Consider the following 21,825-nt stretch of genomic DNA (forward strand, 5'->3'; position numbering starts at 1 on the left):
GTTAAACCCACTGGAATGGAACTAATTTATACACATAAAATAATTTGCTAATTTACAAAAATTAGCATATTTTGCATGAAGACAGGGTTTTCAATAGCACATTTGATAGGGAAAATTAAAGCTATGGATCTGATAGAGATTTTCTTTAAGTTTGGTTTCTGTTTATTCGTTTTTACTAATTTTTACTATTCATGCATAAATCAACTTCTAATTTACATAAATTAACATATTTTTGCATAAAAACGTGATTTCAATATTGTGTTTGATAAGGAAAGTTAAAGCTATTGACCTTAAAGAGACTTTCTTTGGTTTGGTATCTCTTTATTTACTTTTATTAATCAATTCCTATTGGCATATGGCTTCATGCATAGGGCAATTCCATGATAAAGTGGACATGACCATCAAATTTTAGAAATGGTCAAACTTGAACAAGTTTGGTATCATATTAAAGCTAAAAGACTGAATTTTTCAATTCTGTCCATAATAGCAAAAAATTTGGTCCTTAAGATGCCAAATATGCAAATTAAATTAGCATAATTAATTTTTGTTTAAATGTGTGAAAAATGCATTAAAATTAAATATGTGTAGCAAGTGTTCCATTGAAAGATTCATAAAAATCTAAATGTGTTTTTCTGAGTTTTAGGGCTGAATTTCATAACAGGTTCACCAAAGTTCAAAATTTTCTTTGCGTTATACTTCAGTGAACATTTAAACTCTCATGATAAATAATGTCACGGTGTTACAGTAAAAACTGATGTTTTTTAAATTTATGAAAACTACACAAACAATATAAAAATCTTTTAGTGCCCAAATCATTCTCACATATAACTATCATATAGAAGTACTTACAAGTTAATTAGTCAGTTTGTTAATTAATTAAAAGTTACTTAAATCATGTCACGGTGTTACAATAACTGTAACACCGTGACCTACATTGCTATTGCACAGAAAGCATAGTAGGTTCCTGCCAAATGATGTTTGTTGAAGTGACCAGCTGATTTCTGTCAGTTGGGATGGAGGCTTGGCTGTTTCCAGGAAAGGTATAAACAAAGAGACCATGGAGAAAACCACAAGAAGATGAAACCCATGCTTTTATTGCAGGTTTGGATTGGGGGGGGGGGGCACTTACATTGACGAGTGGATACCATGCGCGACCCAAAAAACACGTAAAAAGGATGTCCTTTTCACGATAGGGCACGTTACGTACGTAACGTGATAAGGGTGTCAAAAACACAAAAATTATGAAAAAAGGGTATCTATTTCGCTAGGAAAACGTGTTAAGGGTCAAATTTGCGGGGATGATAAATCAAAATTAACATGTTTTATAAAGAATGTCCTTTTTGCCCCAACACTTCGTGTTTAGAGTCCGTTTTGCGCGAGGTGTAAAAGGTGGGGTCGTACTAAACCAAATAAGGTAAAGCCGACGACCGAAGGACCCGTAACAATAAAACATTCCTCTACTTGTTTAGGGGTTCATTTCAGGAATATTTGCCAAGAGTATCGATTTGTTTTCCTATACTTGTTAAGGGTAGGGTTTCATACGCCAATACTTGTTAAGGGGTGCATTTTCAGAACATGGAAATTACGTGTTTAGGGTGCTTTTCGAGACCCCATGGTCGCGCATGGTATCTACTCGTAAATGGAAGTGGCCCCCCCCCAGGTTATACATCAACGACAAGAATGACTGATGCACCACCATCTGAGGATGCAATTAAGATCGGAGACTGCATTTTGGTGCAGTATGAAGGTGCTCGGCAGAAATCACTCAAATATGTGGCACAATTGATTGATATTCAAGACGGTGAATTTTATGTCATACACTATCATAAGAGTGATGAAAGGGGTACTCTTTTTTGTTGCAAAGGATGTCACTGACAAGTATGGTTGGGTTGAAGAAAAACAAATAGTGAGAAAGTTTCCAGCACCTGTTATGGATAACAGAGAGCGGTACCACTTTGCAATGCCAATCCAGGAAGCAAACTAAAAAGGACTTCAAGAAATCTTACAAATTTCTATAACATCTTGGAAATTGAGCGAATATCTACATGCAAGTCTGTAGATGCTGTGTGTTAATTTTTCTTCCTGTAATTGTTATGGGCTCAACTCATCTTTGTATACGTACATGTACATGCATAATTACCATAAAGTTGCAATTAAAAGTATATATCAGTTTGCTGAGTGTTTCTATTAAGCTTTTTTTCTTTGTCTTCTTGTGAAATTGTATTTCAATTAATCTGCATATTTACATTAAAGTTTTTCTGCATTAGAAAGAGTTCATAACTTTTTTGAGTAAAACTTTTCCCGTATCTTATGAATGAAACATGGGGGCCTACAAGAACCGTCACAGTGTTACAGTGTATATAGTTTTATTTTTTGTTGTTTTTGTTAGTGAAATTTTTAACTAGATTTTTCATCCTCATTAATTACATGTACTCTGATGTATGACATAAATTTTATTGATAAAAGATTGCTCAATGATACCTTTTAGATTACTATAGGTCAAGGAAGAATGATGTGAAAATTCTACCTACATTTTGTACATGCAGTTCAGAAGTCACGGTGTTACAGTGCATTTGTTTATAATATGTATCATCATTGTCATGTTTATTGATTATTTTTCTATAAACTACTTGGTTATTACTGTCAAGTCTCTACTGCATCTCAACAACATAATCTCTTTTTAAAATGTTCAGTTACTTCACAGAGTTTATTAAATGAATCAAGTACGAGAAAATGCATGTCCATTTTGAGTCACGGTGTTACAGTTGTAATTAATTATGCATAATTCATTAATTAGCATGAAGTTAAAGATTTTTGTTGTTGTTGTAGGTTACTTGTGATTAGAGTCATAGTTTCATAATCCAATTTTTTTCAAAAGATAGTTTGTTGGTATTCCACATTTAATGAGTAAATAGGTGTTCCAAAATGTCACAGTGCTATCGTGGAATTGCCCCATAAATTACTGCTAATTTACATAAATTAGCATATTTTTGCATAAAGTTTCAATTTTCAGCACCATGTTCTGTGGGAAAAATTAAAGCTATTGACCTGATAGAGACTTTCCTAAAGTTTGGTATCTTTTTTATTAACTTTTATTAATTCCCATTTTCATATGGCTTCATGCATAAATTACTGCTAATTTACATAAATTAGCATGTTTTTGCATGAAGATGCAATTTTTAATGCCATGTCCTGTGGGAAAAATTAAAGCTATTGACCTGATAGAGACTTTCCTAAAGTTTGGTATCTTTTTAAAAAAAAATTTTTAATTAATTCCCAATGGCATATGGTTTCATGCATAAAATACTGCTAATTTGCATAAATTAGCATATTTTTGCATGAAGATGCAATTTTCAACACCATGTTCTGTGGGAAAAAATGAAGCTATTGACCTAATAGTGACATAGGGAAAGTTTGGTGCTTTTGTAAACTCTGTCCCCAAAACTTCAAATTTAAGGCCTAAGGCCCCTGACTATTTTTCAGAGGGAAAAATACAAATTTCAGCCAAAAAAGTAAAATAGGGTGTAAAATAGATTAGTGCTTTTTACCCATACACGTCTTTAAATATATATAGAAATAACAACAATATTGTTATTCCAGGTATGGATTCTCATTCTTATCATAGTCTTTTACATGATGAATGTGTGGATGAGAAAATATCGCAATAAGTTTGGACTGGGGTAATTTAAGCCAAATCAACATGGGGCAAGTTGAGGATTGGTAATTCTTATGGTGATGTATCTTAAAAAAATTTTAAAAATGTAAAAAGCCATTGATATGCAGGCAGAAATGAGCAAATTCACATGACAGTTCTTTCACTTTTCGAAGATGTCAGTATTTTATAGAATATTTGCAAGTGAAAAGACTTTAAATAAAAAATTGACATCCTGGTTCTTCCTGCATACATTTTGTACATAGTTTTTGTGGCTCAACTTACCCCAGACGGTGGCACAACTTACCCCACAAACGGGGCAAGTTGAGCTATTTGACATCGTTTTTTTCGAAGGTCACGATGACTTTCATTGTGGGGGTAGAAAGTTATATTTTGGTGAAAAAGATTTCCCAAGAATCAGATTTAAAGGCAAGGTACTTATTTCTACAATATTACTAGTCATATCAATTCTAACATGCAAAAAGTGTCACAACTTACCCCGCCTTCCCCTACATGTCAGACCTAAAATTGCTCAAAGACATGATTTTGTGTACCAAGTCAATGGAGATTGTGTTTTCAACCAAAAATCGTAAATGTATCATTATTTTTAATTTTGCCTGTTTAAATGTATTTACTTTATGCTGTTTGTGATCTCAGAAGAGTCCCAACAAATTTCATTGAAAAAACAATGCAAAGCAAAAGGTAAAAAAACAAAGAAAAACATAAGGAACTGCAAAAACAATATAATACCTGAGAAATTGATCTGATATCACAATTTTTTTCAAACACTTGCTAAAAATACAACAAAGATATTTTATACCCGAAATTAGAAAATTTGGAGCTTTATTTAGGGAGTTGGAGGGAAAAGTATGATTTCGCATATCAATTAAAATACTATACAATTTTGTAGATTATGTCCAAGACAACCTGCGTGTCAATTTTCAGTCAGCAGCCGAGATCTCAAAGGGGAGCCTATGAGGTCACGCCCCAAACCCCATATGATAGGGTTAATAAATTTTTAGTTAAAAATTAGCACAACTACAAAGATCATTAGGGAGGCAGCGTAATGTAGCTCGGTCAGTTAGCGCATGTTTCAGATAAGATCGTAGATCTCAAGGGGGGGGGGGCTAGGAGGTCTCTAATTCTCAACATTTCGCATGTTTGAATATCTTCTGTACATTCAAGTCAACTGTTTTTGTGGAGGACTTGAACATTATAAATCCTACAGCATAATTTTACTGGTAATAGTACTGGAAATAGTTTTAAATTAATATACTCAAAAAGGCATTTTATTCACATGTGTAAGCCAACTCATTCTCATACTAATCCCTGACAGGTACATAGTTTTCATTTAGAACAAAATTTACCAATGTATCATGTTGTCTATTGGATATTATCATTATCTTACCTGTTGTTTTCTGGATTAGATTCCCAGCTAGAAGTTCTTTGGACAATCCCCCTAAGTCACTCTTTTCTAATCCTTCTGCAAGAAGAGCTCTGATGTCTCCATCTGGATGTTGTTCATCTCTCCACCGTGTGAACATTGTCATCAATGCATCCTTGTAATCCGATGAATGTTGGACAATGATATGATCAAGTTCAGCAGATGAGATTCCCAAATGTATCCCTAAATCTGAATAGTACCTCGGTGGGATGAGCTGGGCCAATCTCAAAAATTCTTCTTCGGTGACGGAACTGAATAAAAATATATTGCAAGATACGAATGACAGACAGACAACACGCAGACGCCATTTGTATCTCTTTCTAGTTTTGCCTTCACCTCTAGTCGATGCTCAAGACAAAAAACAGCCCATTAAATCCACACCCCATGTTTGTCACCAGAGCAATACATTCATGTAAATATAGTCAACAATAAAAACAATTACTGGCGTTCACTACAACATAATAATAACGGTATATTTACCCATGGTAGCCACTTAAGTTCCGAAAACTAAAACTGTTCTCCCAGTGGGCACTGCTATTATTATTTACCTGTCTAAGCTAGGCTACCTATTCAGGTGCACACAGCTTTTTGAGGAATTAATTCCTACATATCTATTTACCTCACCTGGGTCAAGTGCTGAAGGAAATTACACCATGACTGGGATTTGAACCCACGACCCTCTGTTTCAAAGTCTGGAGACTAATCCACTGGGCCATGATGCTCCAAGTAAGAAAAATATTTTTTTTTCTAAGACTATGATAATACAAGTGGAATGCCTCTGGCCGTCTCACCTGCATCACGCGGTTCAATATAGCAGCAGTGCTGACTTTGAATACTACTCTAACTCGCACAAGATGTTCAGTGATACATGGTTACTCTTATGTCCACTTTTTATGAACTAGACCAATAAACTTACAGAGAGATGATGGTTATTCAACAAAAAACCCCAACATGGCCAAAGTTCATTGACCTTACATGACCTTGATCATGTGACCTGAAACTCGAACAGGATGTTCAGTGATACTTGATTACTCTTATGTACAAGTTTCATGAATCAGATCCATAAACTTTCAAAGTTTTGATGGTAATTCAACTGATACACCCACTTCGGCCAAAGTTCATTGACCTTTGACCTTGGTCATGTGACCTGAAATGCGCACAGGATGTTCAGTGATATTTGATTACTCATATGTCCAAGTTTAATGAACTAGACTAATAAACTTTCAAAGTTATGATGGTAATTCAACAGATACCCCCGATTCGGCCAAAGTTCATTGACCCTAAATGACCTTTGACCTTAATCATGAGACCTGAAACTTGCACAAAATGTTCAGTGATGCTTGATTACTATCATGTCCAAGTTTCATGAATCAGATCCATAAACTTTCAAAGTTATGATGGGAATTCAACAGATATCCCCAATTCGGCCAAAGTTCATTGACCCTAAATGACCTTTGACCTTGGTCATGTGACGTGAAACTCATGCAGGATGTTCAGTGATACTTGATTAACCTTATGTCCAAGTTTCATGAACTAGGTCCATATATTTTCTAAGTTATGATGTCATTTCAAAAACTTAACCTCAGGTTAAGATTTGATGTTGACGCCGCCGCCGTCGGAAAAGCGGCGCCTATAGTCTCACTCTGCTTCGCAGGTGAGACAAAAACTGTACTTTCCTTTCTCAGAATATAGCATTTACAAACAATGCTAGTCCCACATGTAGACCTTGATGTTCATAAGGTTCCATGACATTGTCTCTAGTGAAAATTGTTCAGGGCTTGGGATTCATTTTGGTATTCATTAGGAGAATAGGAGTTTTCATTTTTTTCTTTCTCTTCAATTTGAATCTTTTTGGGTTTTGGTTTGAAAGTAGGTCCAGAGTTTGGTCGGTCCCTGACCACTGTCGATCTGGTAAGTTAAATCTGGATCCATGCAGTTTGGAATTAATGTGTATTATTATAATATTACATTATAGTGTAAGAATATGGTGATGTGCCTTTTTCTTACGCTCTAGCTCTCTGCGTTCTTTTTACCTCAACTCATCCTTACCTTCTATCTTTCTTTTCCATTTCCATTCTCATTCAATAGGTCTACCAACACAAATTCTGGAAGAAATAAGAGGAGAGTGTATTAAAATACTTGTGCTGTTATGTATATTACACAAGACTGAGCAGTAGACCTACAGACACATTTTTGCTAACACAAATTACATACTAACTTAAAAATAATCAACACTACTGTAGATATTTCCTTAAATCATTAAGAATTAAGAAGAATTTTTTGATGAGTAATTTAAATCGATTCAAGGTAGTTCCCTTTTTTATTAATTCTGTTCAGAGAATTCCAGAATTTGGGTCCTGTGAAAAATATAGTTTTGCTCGAAATTACTAAGTGATAGTCATTTGACTGTCTGGTATTATATGAATGCAAGGTACATGTATTATTTCTCGTAAACTTATTTTGTAGGACATTAGGTACACTATTTCTATCTAGCTGATAAATGAATTGGAATAACTGTAAATGGTCGAAATCAATGACTTTAAGGATACGTTTCGGACGAAACAAAATCCATATATCTAAGGGGCACATTACATATTATCCTTAGTACTTTTTTCGCAAGTAGATATACTTTGTTGAGTCTCGTTTGAGAGGCATTTCCCCATGCAAGAATCTGATAATTAAGATACGGTAAAATTAATGCACAATTCCACATGGATAGCGCCTGTGCTGGAAGCACCTTTTTGAGTTTCTTGATGACACCAATATTTCTTTCAACAGTTTTACAAACATTGTTGATATGAAAAAAATATAAAAGCAATTCAAATGTTTTGATCTGGATTCGTCACTAAAACTAATGAACTTTTAACTTAAAATTTCTTCATACATGTAGTAAGCCAGCAACAACACACTATTGCCTACATGTTATTAGAAAATTAGAAAAAAATATTTCTAAGAACAAGAGCTTGGAATCTAAAGAACAAAATATCTGTAGAAAGTTTCAGAGCAGCACTCTGACCCACATGAAAGCTGCACGCTGGCGATTCAGTTTACAGCCCTACTGGTAACTTCAGAAAGTTACCAGTTATTAGCTGAGACCGGTAGTACAGGCGCTGATCAGAAAATTGGGATCGTCCAAGTTTACAGGGGCTCTCAGTTTTCAAAGATTTCTCATCACAAGAAATCTATGAAAGTTCATTCACTCACCTGTCAAGACAAGTGCTGACATCAATTGTGTGTGCTAGTTAAAAAAACAGGGTGGTTCCGCGACAGCCCGACCACCGGACAGCCGACCCGCTGCCCTGGACAACTCGTCCCGGTTGAGTTGTCCAGGGTTGGCTCTGAATCGGACAACTCGACCACTTGAATTCTTCTTCAATATTTCATTAAATAAAATTTCAAACTTTACTTCAAAAGTATTATCCCGCATAATCCATGTTTCTTCAATACATTCTCGACAGTAAAATTGACATTTCAGTGCATTTTGAGCTATTTTGAAAGAAAATAAAACGAGAAAAATCCGATACCGCCGGCAAGCTGTGTTCATTCAACTTACAACTAGCAAATGAGTTGATTTTTCCGTCACTTTACATATTTTAATGGTAAGTGTGTGCTATTTTGTATTTTCATATTCCATTTTCACATTTCCTATACTTATTAAAGTTATTGCATTTCACAAAACTGATACTTAATGCAAACTTTTTAGATAGTGGGAAAGGACACCTGGAAAGGACACCGATACGGTGCTTCACCTCACCGGCCAGCTGGGCGACTGGCTGTGCTGTGATTGTGACTGAATGAGGCAGTCAGCTCAACTAGCTATGCGAGGTCGATCTTATTTATTTTAGTTAATTTTCCGTCTCTTGACATATTGCCCATTTTCCAGTGGCGAGAGTGTGCTATTTTTGTATTTGTACGCCTCTTCCACTTATTAAACAGGTTTTTTTTTTATGTCACTAAATAAAAGGAAATAGATTTGAAAATGTCTCGGTAGCCGGCATACCGGTATGTACATGTAACTAGTTATGAAGTTTTTCATTTTTTGTAGGAAAGTGTCATTGTTTATTTTTGTTCTTAAATAACTATCACAATTTTTTATTGTTTTCTAAGTTTTGAAGAGCAGGGGGGGGGTAAACAGCTGACAATAGATTGGGTATTCATAATTATCAAAATTGAATAGTTTATTAAATAATAATAATATAGGATATTTATATTGCGCACATATTCACCTTGTTAGGTGCTCAAGGCGCTCCTATATTACCTTAAAAATGAAATGTATTCTGCTGAAATTGAAAAAACTTAACTTTTTATCAAAATCTAAAGACTTGCTTTTCGTTATCGATTACTGTCGCAGCTTTTTTAATGCAACTTCCATTGGTAACTGTGGGTCTTCTGGAGGAAGCACTTGCGCTGTACCAGGGATGAGAAGAGGTTTCATACTCGACAAGCGACGGCCTTTCCATTTCTTTCAGTCACGAGCAGAAATATTACCGATTTCCAATGTCTTGGGCATCAGAGCGGCAGTCCCCTGATCGATGAGGTAAATACAGCTTTATAGATACAATAAATCAATTTTTGTGTACTTCATCCAGGCATATCAAAGTAAAATTTAATTTTTTTTAGTATTTTCAAATTTTTGAAAGAAAGAAAGGACAATTGAATTGAATAATGAATTTACTTTTTTGTCTTGAATACATTGTTTGAATTGAACAAAAAATTTACTTATTTTACTTATAGGTTTCATAGAAGTTGTAACATTTCAAATTAATTTTTGTGTATGGTAATGCGAAATTTATGTGGATCCTTTATGTTATGTAAATCTTCAAGAAGATACCAGATATGGTTCTAGTGTGTTCAGGAAATTAACTTAACTTTGATATATCAAAATTTTATTTGCTTCTAAATTGTTCAAGACAAGGTGAAGATTGAAAATGGTCGAATTTGTTTTATTATCAAGAGGTGCAGACTGCAGATCTTCAAATATTTGAAATTTACAATAATTTTGTCAATAATTCATTTCATACCCCTTCATCTTTCCAGCTGTTTGACTTAGTTGAGACAACATGGATTGCAAACCGTACTTAGCTTGTTTTTATTTAAAACAAAATTGTAAGGAAGTGCTGAAAGGACAAGTCCACTCTAACAAAAAGTTGATTTGAATAAAAAGAGAGAAATCCAACAAGCATAACACTGAAAATTTCATCAAAGTCGGATGTAAAATTAGAAAGTTTTGACATTTAGAAGTTTCGCTTAATTTCACAAAACAGTTATCTGCAAATCCTGGCTGGTATGCAAATGAGGAGACTATATGACGTTATCCACTCACTATTTCTTTTGTATTTTATTATATGAAATATTCTATTTTTCTCCTCATTGTCAAGTGATACAACGATTAATTCCGCCCTGAACATGTGGAATTATCATTGTTTAATGCTAATATGGTTCAGTCAAGTTAGTCCTTATTGTCAAATCAAATCTACATGTATTTGAAAAAATGAAATATTTATCATTCAAACAATAAAAAAAGAAATAGTGAGTGATGGGCATCATCGACTTACTCACCTATTTGTGCATATCCCTGTTTTGTGAAAAATAAGCGAAAATTTAAAATGTCAAAACTTTCTTATTTTAAATCCGATTTTGATGAAATTTTTAGCACTATGCTAGTTTGATTTTTCTTTATGTATTCAAGTTAGCATTTTCATGGGGTGGAATAACCTTGAAAGAGCCCTCTGTAAGTTAGGGTTACGTTAGTTGTCATGGTAATCAATATGCAATAAATTTTGAAAAGTATATTCTTAAATCAAAAGGGGCAATTAATAATTATATGTTAATTTTGCATGGTTACTATCGTAGTTTTAAGATTGTCTATATACATTTGCACCCAAAGCAGAGGATATTGTTCTCAATTTGAGTTACAAATCAACAAATATAGTATGGGCACACATGAATATGTGAATATGTACTAGTAATAGTATACAAATATAGCAGGCTTTAAGGAAGTATAGCAGGAATTATTTGTCTGAAGTTGGATTGGCAATTGCTTTTTATACTAAGAGGCAAAAGTATGACTGGGCACACATGAATTTGTGAATATGTAAATAGTAAACAAATATACCAGGAATGGTGCACTATTTGATTTTCTTTATGTATGTTTTTTTTTCAACAGCATAACAAAACCATATTTTGTTATGCTATACTGTTTGTAAGATATAACAGAGTGGTAAATTATGTGTTACTTAGTAATTTTAGTTGTGATCAAGTTTATCACATTGTTACATAGAAAATAAAGAGTCTACTAAAAAGTATTGTGAATATTGGGTTCTATTACTCCCATGTATTTTTTTCTGCTGAACATTTGACCTTAAAGTGCTGTGGTGATTAGATGGACATTTGGGAGAGATGAAGTTGAAATTGGAGGGATGGAGATGATATGAAAAGGATGGTTATGAAAAGTGGGTTGGAGATTAAAGGAAGGATGGAAATGAAAGGAAGGATGGAGATGAGAGGAATAGATGATGAGAGGAGGGATTGAAATTATGATGGAAAGGATGGAGGGGATGATGAGAGAGAGAGATGAAGCTGAGAGCAGAGATGAGGAGGCGATGGAGATGAGGGGATGTAGAAGAGGAATGGAACATCATCACCAGTTCACCACCAACATCATCTCTATCATCGCCACCATCACGATCGTCACAATCATTGCCATCACACCGCCATCATCATCATCACCACCATAATCACTATAATCATCATCGCCTTCATTATCATCACCATTATCTTAATTATCATCATCATCATCACAATCGTTATCGCTATATTATCATCATCACCATAATCACTATCGCTATCATCGCCATCATGATCTTAATCACCATCATCACATTGTCATTCAACATCATCACCAACATCATTGTCTCTATCATCGCCACCATCAATATCACAATCATTAGGTGGTTTCAAACCGCCTCGATCACAAGAATCCCCGTTAAATTACGAGAACTTTTTAAGGCTAAAAAATACCCGTTAATTATTCCTGCATTCACACCGCCCCGAAACACATCCTTCGGGATAAGTTCCCGAAGTTACGAGCATGCGCAGTGTGGTCTGATAAGCAGGCAAGGCGGGAGATTCAAAATCACTAGCCCAGCAGCCACCCACGCCGCCGCGCCCAACGACACGCTGGGATAAAAGTTCCCGTAATTTGCTTTCACATCGCCAAAATACCTGCGACCTTGGAAAAATCCCCACGAAAGTTCTCGTAATTTCGCCAAGTACCTACTATTTAGCGGGTATTTTCTTTCGGGGATATTACGCGTAGTTTGCTTTCACATTACCAAAATACCTGGTATTTTCTGATCGGGATAAATTTCCCGATCAGAGAATACCTGGAACTGGCGAACTTTGAGGCGGTCTGAAACCACCTATTGCCATCACCACCATCATCATCACACCAACATCATTCTCATCCATCATCATAATCATCGCCATCACCACTATCATCATCGCCATCATTATCACCATAATCTTCATCATCATATCACCATCATCGCCACCATCACCACCATCATCATCACAACATCATCATTATTGTCATCGTATCACCAGTATAATAACCAACATAATCATCATCAGCATCATGATCACCAATATCATCATCACCACCATCGTCACCGTCATCACCAATGTTCATCATTATCATCATCATAAACATCATTATCATCATGACCATCATCACCATCGCCACCAACAGTCTTTTCATCATCTCAGGAATATTATTGAGAACCTCTTGGAAATGATGCAATCCATTGACTCGATCTCATCAGTGCATGAAGTAGTTGGGTTTGTTTAGCTTTGGGTGCACTGGGGGTCTTGAACTTTTGTAGGGGGCACCAAGATAAATATGTTGTGGGGATAGTCCTGCAGACCAAAGTTTAAGAAAATCATAATTTCATTCTCAAAAACACGATTAGTTTATCTGAAAAGGCCTAAAGTAGGACCGTCACTCTCTTCTCCTTTCTCTTGCTTTTTTCTGCTTCATTTTCCCCTTCTTTTTCCTTTCTCCCCCATTCCACTGTTTCATTAGCTCTGTCTTTCCACTTTTTCTGTTCTTTCCCTCCTTTTTTCTCTTCTTCAGGCACGTTTTTTTTTGGGGGGGGATTAAAGCCACCTCTCCCCCCAAAAAAAATTGCTCAAGCCCTACCAAGATTTTTCAACCCCAAAGAAAAATAATCGCTATATATGTGGGCCATATTATGTATTAATGTACTATTCCTTTCATGTCATCAAGTGCTCTAGAATCAATTAAGTTTTTACTATTCAAATTCTTCAAAGATTTTCTCCCCAGTCACCACATTCCCTCATAACATTTTCAAGGGTGTCATTGATATTAAAACCTTATCCCCTGCCATGTTCTATCCATGTAGGAGTGCAAAATTGAAGTTTGAACTAAGGGGGGGGGGTGGTGTTTGAACTAGGGGTGCCAAATGATTACCAGAAATCGACTGATTATGCCGATGATGATTTATTAAATAATTTATTGAAAAAATGAATGTTTGATCAAGCATATTTCGCATTGATTGAGTTTATTTATTGATAAATTTTTGACAAAAGATTAAAAGGTAAAAGTTGATGCCCCAAGTTTTGGAACTTATCATTAAATTCCGAAAATTCTGCTCTGGACTTCATACATACATGTAATAGCAGTCAGTCTCTCAACAGAAGGGGAGGGCGAGTGAGAGGGTGGTGGGGGGGGGGGGCTAAATGTTCTGTTTAACCTTATTCAATCAACCTACTTTTCCCACTTAAGTTCCATCTCACCCCCTATTCTCCCGACTCCCATGAACACATTGCTGAGATCCACATAATAAAGTTAAAATGTTGCCCAAAAAAATGCAATGTGTGTTGAACTTCACTCATGAATTAAAGTTCAATTTAATAATTTATGAAATTTGCTTTAACAACCAAAACTGGCCACGATTGATCATTAATTTATCACAACACCCTTAACTTTGCAGGTTCTAACGGATTTGCCTTTCAAAAACTGACTGAAATTGGAAGGCTATTTCCTGCCCAGCCTAATTTTCATTACCCTTTGTTTAAGTGGGAAGTGCTCGCTCAACACATTTTGGTGTCATTTGAAAGTTGGCTTTATTGACTTCCATATGTAGGTCCCCCCCCCAAGTGATATATTTTTTATTCGGCAGCCATGTCAAAAGTTGATAGTTTTTTGGGAGCTACCATCAAGTAGATAAAACTAGTATTGTACCCAGGTCAGTCAGGGTCGTATCTAGGGGGGACATTCAGGGGGCACAAATAAAGAAATGAAAAAAAGGAAAAATAATGCAAAGGAATAAAAGTGCAGAAAAGGGATACCACTGAACTGAAGGAAATTAATACCGTCTTTTGTTATTCCCATGGTAATGCCGTTTCCAACACATTTAGAAAATGAATCTTGCATGTCTTTATCCAAGGATGAATATTCGTGCCACTACTCTACAAGAATTCCAACAAACAGCTTTAGCTTGAAATATTCCTTTTGTCAAACGCAAATATGACTTCTTTAGCTGCGAGTTTGAATTTTGACATTTTACTTTTCATTAATTCTCATTAATAGTTACGAAATACATTATTATCTGGTTCCCTTTTCAAGGCATTTTCAACACGCGCTGATTTGATAAGGGAGATATAAATCCTAATCATTGATTTTTACTAACAATGATTGAAATGTCATTTTTGGGTGAGAATATGTAAAGTCCATCTTAGGCAGGGTAAGAGATGAATAATGTGACATAATTGTACTAGTATCTGTGTATGAAATCACAGATGAAATAATCATGATGATGATCAAGATGTTGTGGTGATGAGGATAATGATGATGTGATGAAGATAATTATGGACTGGTGATTGTTATGAGATGGAAGGTGGTGATGATAGTGATGGTAACGATGTCGATGATGGTGGTGGTGATGTTAGCTAGTGGTGTTGATGATGTTTATGACGATAGTAGATGGTGTTGGTAATGAACAGTGGAATACAGGTGGTGGGGGATCATGATCTTGGGGGTAAGAGCACCCCCCCCCCTCAAAAAAAGAAGATAAAATACAAAAAAAATGAAAGAGAAAAAAAAAGAGAGAAGAGTTTTAGTACGATGTCATAATCTATAAAAAATGAGTTTGTGTAATAAAATTTTTTTTTTACTGGTTCACAATTTTTAAAAAATAACTTTGGCATGATGGGCCATATCTTACCCCTCTAAATCTTTCACTCAATAAGCCAATGATAATGATGAGCTATAATTTTTGATAAACTGTCATGAAAAGGGGATTTTAAGTAGTTTGTTGTATAAACAATATTGAAACATTTATATAACTCGCCAATAAAAATGCGAGCGTGCAGCGCTCTAGCTGATGCGCCTTAACAATCAGACCAGAAAAGGGATATTTTGAGAACTTTATGGATTACACGAAAATATAGGTACCTGATAAATCAAAATTTGCGAGCGCGTAGCGCAAGCAGCAAATGTTAACATTCAAACCATAAAATTTACATTTTTACAGAGCACTTTTTAAAACCAATTGTAAATTACACAAAATAATGAAAGTTCGATTTCCGAGGTGAAATATGTGTTGTATATTGACTTCCAACTTGATATTCGAACTCCATATTGAACAAGATATGTAAATCACTTAATAGGCAATGTGAGCGCGAAGCGCGAGCGAATGTTTTATATAGTTGCACGAAAGATTCTTTTTATTTTCCAAGTCTTCCCCTCATCTTATTTTATGCCTTCGTCGTCCTTCTCTTCCTTTTCTCTTCTCTTTTTCCCTTTTTCCTTCTTTCTATCCTTTTTTTTCTTTTTTTTTGCTCCGCCAAGGGGGGGGAGGGAGCTCGGCCCCCTGGATCCTTCTATGGGGACAAGGGGCGGGGGAAAAAAAGTTATCATCGCCAAAGTAAGGTCATCTCGTCATAAAATACATGTTTTATTTCAATTTAGAATGATGTATTTCTATGATTATCAAAGACCAAAATTGTAGGGGGACATTTGATATTGTGTCCCCCCTACTATTTTGAGTAGGTGGGACACGTCCCCCTGGCATTTCCGGCCATGATGTAATATCAATGGGAGCGCGAAGCACGAGTGATGGGGGGGGGGTTCAATTTGGTTTAACTTCTCACCAGAGTAGGCCCTACTAGAATATTGTGAACGGGAGCTGTAGTTTCTGTACTGTTGTTTAGTATACCCTTCAATATTATCAATGATAACCTCTAGGAAATATGCAATCTCCACTAGTTATCCTCATCAGTGGCGTATTTATTCAGCATGGGTGCAGCCGGGGGGGGGGGGGGCGAGGGCACCAAGATAAGAAATAAATGAAATGGGGGGGAAGACGTTAAAGAAAATCTGAGATTTTATTCTTGAAAAACACATTGAGGTATCTCACAAGGCCTAAATAAATAATGAGAACGCGAAGCGCGATCTGATTTTTTTTTAGAATTTTCCTGCATTTTATCCTGAAAGCCTTAGTCAGGGGCGGACCCAGCTTCCAGCAATAGGGGGAGGGGCCATTTTTTCACCCATATTTTCTCCGACCGGAAGCTCAAAGTTGATTTGTCCAAGTGCCGTAATGAGCCAACAATTTCGAGGGGGCTCGATATGGCGTATCGCATAAAATTAATAAGAAGTTGGCAGTGAGTGAAGCGAGCAAGCAAATGTGTTGACACTTTTATTACAAAAATACAAGGTTGTGATAGATTTTGACATATTTGGAAAATAGTAGTATATTTCATCCTAATCCCTTTCCTTTCTCTCTATTTTTTCTTAGCCTTGATTCTCTCTTTTTTGTGGGGGGGGGGGGTCAAACTCCCATGTCCAAACAGTCATTTCCTATTATAAGCAACATAAATGTGTTATAATCTCATAATCTCAAAAATTAAATTTCATGTATATTGTTCTGAAAATTTAACATTCTGGGCAATGTTTGAGAACCTGAACAGGACGCGTATGTAACTAGATAATTACCGTGAGCGCGAAGCGCCAGCAGAAATGTTAAATATTATGGACTGGTCGATAAGTTAGTCATCAAGACGATACATATTTTAACGATTAACTGAAAATTTTTGATATTCCAACCTAAAAAGATGAGATTTCAAATCCCCAAATGGGACATTCGACATTCATTTCCATCTCTCCTTTTCTTATCTTTCTTCCCATCTTTCTCTCTTTTTAATGTTATTCTCTTCCTATTTTTTCTTCTTCTTTTCCTTTCTTTTTTTTTCTTTCTTTTCCCTCTTCCTCTTTTTTTCTCTTTCCCCCATTACTTATCCCTCTTTCTTTTTCTTTCCTTTCCCCTTTTTTCTCTTTTAATTTTTTTCTTCTCTCCCTCCCTCTCTTTTTATTCTCTTCTTTTCCCCTCTTCCTCTATCTCTCTTCTTTCTTATATTTCTTCCCATCTTCCTCTCCATTTAAATATTCTTCTCTTCCTTCCTCTTTTTTTTCTTCTTCTTTTTCCTCCTTTTCCTTTCTCCTAGCTTTCTTTTCTTCTCTTCCTTTTCCCTCCTCTCTTTTTTTCTCTTCTTTCCCCTGTTCTCCCTTTTTCTTTGTCTTTCCTTTCCCCTCTTACTCTCTTTTCTATTATCTTATTTTCCCGTCTTCCTCTCTCTTTTTATTCTCTCCTATTCCCCTCTCCCCTCTTTTTTTTGAGCGGGGGGGGATGGGTGAGGCAGTTCCCCCTTGCCACCCCCCATGGATCCGCACCTGATAGAACCCCATGGTCTCGCGTCATTTGACCTTTGGACCTTTCGATGACATTTGATATATCTGATCATAATTTTACACGCACTGCGGACTATCGGACCCGCGGTCTATCGGACCCGCGGTCTAACGGACCAGCGGTCTATCGGACCCGCGGACTATCGGACCCGCGGTCTATCGGACCCGCGGTCTATCGGACCCGCGGTCTATCGGGATGTCCCCAATAATAACATACATTTGCATGAGTAGGTACTCAACTATATCATAATATCCTTTAGATTTCTATACATCTTACAGGGAAATTCAGTGTATTGACAGACATTTTTACATTCAATTACATTCAATCTCTAAGTGTCATGTACATCATATTGACAAAAAATAGACTTATTAATTCAAACATCTTGCTCTAAGAAAGAAAATATCATTAACCCTTCAATGCTCGAAGGAAAAATACAAATCGATCACCAATCACTTTTATACAAATATAAGATATCGCTACGAACAACACAGTCATTAAATTTGAAGGAAAATTCATAACTTTTCGTACCTTCGTACAATACCCAGAAATCTTTCCTCACAATCCAGCTAGTTCCACCAACAAATGAACATAGTTCCATTCGAACTCCTAAATAAATAAACGATACACCAATCCTAAATATATATGATTGTATAGTATAGATTGATCACGTATCAATTTAAATTTTAAAGTATATAACCGAACTGGCAAAAGTACTAAGTTAAATCGATAATTAATCGGAACCATTTGTACAAAACGATTTGACCTTGGCTGATCTTGAGGCTACCATTTACCAATTTACCGGTTTACGGATTACTCACATTGATAAATTCTACTTTTCGTCTATTTATATACACCAGGTAAATAATTCATCGAGTGTTAAAGAAAAACATCTACATAAATATATTCTTCTAATTTAGCAATTCCAAGACAAAAAGGAAAGAGTGCTACCATCTTGAATCGATAGGTACCCGTTACACATACCGTATAACCGCCAGAACTCGAACACCTTTGGCCAGGTGTTCGAGTTCTGGTCGGTATACGGTATACACACATCGATTGTTAGTACGTAACATGCCACGTAGTATGCATGACAGAAAAATACAGCAAAATACGATTCAATGCTCTAATTTTAGTTCATGATTTAGAGATAATATATTCCCAAACATAGATATTCTTCTCTTATAAAATAGCACATATCAATCAACATACCTCGACAGGATTGTGACAAAAATTATCTGGATCCTACAGAACTCTCTGAATGATCGCTCTCCTCACTGAGTAGCTTGACCAATGACTTCAAAACAATCGATCTCTACTGACTAAACGGGTTTCCTTCCCGCGTAACATATCACTTCCACAAGATCCTTCCTCTTTACTGAATTATCACCATTTTGTAATATAATTTCATAAAAAAAAGACGTACACTTCATTCCATTCAGTTTACATAATTACATATAATTTTCATTTCTAATAACAGTCCATATTCAATGTAATAACTTTACCAAAATGGAACTATTTATTCTGAGATGTATATTTCAATGTTGTGATAAGATAAACATATTACTCCCCTCTTCGTCCAATTCTTTTCAATAAATCTTAAAGGAAAAATACGACCTTTTTCCAATATACTATAGTAGAAAACAAATACAATTTACATAACCTATGACCTACTTGCAAGATCTGAACTTGCCATGACACTTCATGTCCTTTATCATTAAAAGAATTGACCTTCTATGTTATTTAATCAATCATTTTCTTGCTTTAATACTCCATTGTTTTAATGGAATTATATGTATCAGCTTTTGTAAGTTATACCGGTAATCATTTTGAAATTGATAAATATATACATGTACCAGTATCTATTGTATTTTATTTTCACATCTTTTATCATTAAAAGAATTAACCTTCTGTGTTATTTGACACACAATATTTTTACTGCATCTTTAATCATTTTCTTGCTTTAATACTCCATTGTTCTGATGGAATTAAATGTTCAGCTTTTGCAAGTTATAATCATTTTGAAATTGTTTCCAACATTTAGCAATTACATTAAAATTGAACTTTCTGTTACTCAATAAATTTAACATACCAATGCTTCTACATGGATTTTGCCTGATGCAAATTCACAAATGGCCGGGGGAGGGGGGTATCCACTCATCAATGGAAGTGCCCCCCCCCCGTTCTCATCATTTCATCAAACAGGATACATGTAATTTAAAAATTCCACCACTCTTTTCTATCCTTACATGTACTCCTCCATCTTTCTTTTTCTCAATATCTAATAGTCTCCCAAAAAATTATATTATGCCTACTCTCTATCTTTACATCTATCATAGAGCTATTACAATAGCTACTACAATAGCTCTATGCATCTATCATTCTACATTGTTAGACAAACTTTGCATCATCAATCCTTTATCCATGGTAAACTGTTATAAAATCTAAATTTAAAGTTGACTGTGATATGGGTCTCTTAAGAAATGTTTCCCTTTCTGAGACTCACTAAATAACTAATGACACAAAATGCACTTTAAGAAGAATATCCCTTTGATTAAATTATGTTCATTAGGTAAAGAATAAGCATTAATATCTGAATTAGACACCTAGATGTCAGTGAGGGCAATAGCAATTAATAATAAACATTCCTGATATCTTCAAGCAATGTAAAAAGAACTCACAATGTTCTCTTTAAAAGGTTTGATGGTTTATTTGATAGAATGTCAAATTTATCTTTAATATGAAAATACATACACCTGTCTAGATGTTTAGTAAATGTACACAGTAATTCCTAACATTTGACAGGGATGTAATGTACACGTATGAAATTCTGAGTTCACATGCCATTATCAACAGGATAGAGTCTCACTTTCTACAGTTTTATTTTTCATCCCAATTTTTTTTATTCACTATGTAAGTGTCAGGGAGATTCCCATTCACATTTGTTATCATGTTAATTACATTCATGTACATGCTCCCCTTCATTTGACTATTTCTGACTTTGGTTGACTACAAGGTCAAGTCTGTCTTCATCACTGGCATGCAGTCTCCTTTGACTACCCTTTGCTATGGAGTTCCTTAGGAGTCTGTCTTTGGTCCCTTGTTCTTCAAACTGTACATCACTCCTCTTGGCTCTATAATGTGGCAACATGGTCTTGATATACACTTCTATGCTGATGACATCCATACCTGACTTTTGATCCAAAGGTTAAAAGATAGAGAGGTTCGTGCAGGTGTTGTTGTTGATGCTGCCATTGAGGATTCGATGTTGGATGAAGATCAACTTCCTGGAGCTCCATATGCGTAATTATTATGACTACAACTCCAGTCTTAATCAGTGAGGAAGCTATATGTCTCCAGTATGCAAGGTTGGATATCTTGGCGTAGTCTTTGATAGAACAATAAGCATGAAGAAACACACATCACATGTTTGCCAATCTGCATATTACCAGCTCCAAAGAATTGCTGAGATCAGACATTGTCTTACATGAGGTGATACGCATCCATCCCGTCAATGACCGGATGGCCTCAAGACTGGACTTCTGCAACTGTTTCCAAGCTGGTTTGCTTTCATCAGGCACCCCTAGCACTTTTCAACCATAGGACGCAGTGTGAAAGTTTTTTCTGCATTGTGCAGTGACTGGGCTAGAAACCTTCTTGTTTTGCCCATGTTTTTACCATGGGGCTAATCTGTGTTTAGCTCCATGTTTTTATCATTTCCTCTTCTGTATTCAGTATCGTTCGTAAAAGAATCTTCCAAGGCAAGGATTGGATAGAAGCTGTGGTTTTCCGTTATCACTTTGATGGTTGAATTGGGGAAAATGTATCGCTGGCAAATAAATAAGATCGATAATAACCAAAAAATAGTAAGTGATCCAGTAATACAGACCCTTTGCATTTATTGCAAATTGTTCTTTAATTGTTCTTTAACTAACATGATTGCACTTCTGATGGAGAGAGAG

General features: G+C 35.6%; 1 protein-coding gene across 11 annotated transcripts in view; it reads right to left on the minus strand.

The window, feature by feature from the left end:
* LOC121416767 overlaps positions 1-18,879 on the minus strand; it is a 91,739-nt gene extending 72,860 nt beyond the window's left edge. For 9 of the 11 annotated variants that reach the window (XM_041610232.1, XM_041610234.1, XM_041610230.1 and 6 more), the window contains exons 1-3: positions 18,395-18,879; positions 7,146-7,201; positions 5,061-5,347 (exon numbers count right to left, since the gene is read on the minus strand). In XM_041610232.1, coding sequence (XP_041466166.1) covers positions 5,061-5,347; positions 7,146-7,177 — 319 coding nt within the window. In that variant the 5' untranslated portion in view covers positions 7,178-7,201; positions 18,395-18,879. Of the gene's footprint in view, positions 1-5,060; positions 5,348-7,145; positions 7,202-8,300; positions 8,388-18,394 lie in introns of those variants that run through there. The other 2 variants (XM_041610224.1, XM_041610229.1) reach the window with 2 other exon arrangements.
* Between the last annotated feature and the right edge of the window lie 2,946 nt (positions 18,880-21,825).

The sequence above is a fragment of the Lytechinus variegatus genome, chromosome 6 (genome assembly GCF_018143015.1).
Source record: "Lytechinus variegatus isolate NC3 chromosome 6, Lvar_3.0, whole genome shotgun sequence".
Classification (NCBI taxonomy): Eukaryota; Metazoa; Echinodermata; class Echinoidea; order Temnopleuroida; family Toxopneustidae; genus Lytechinus; species Lytechinus variegatus.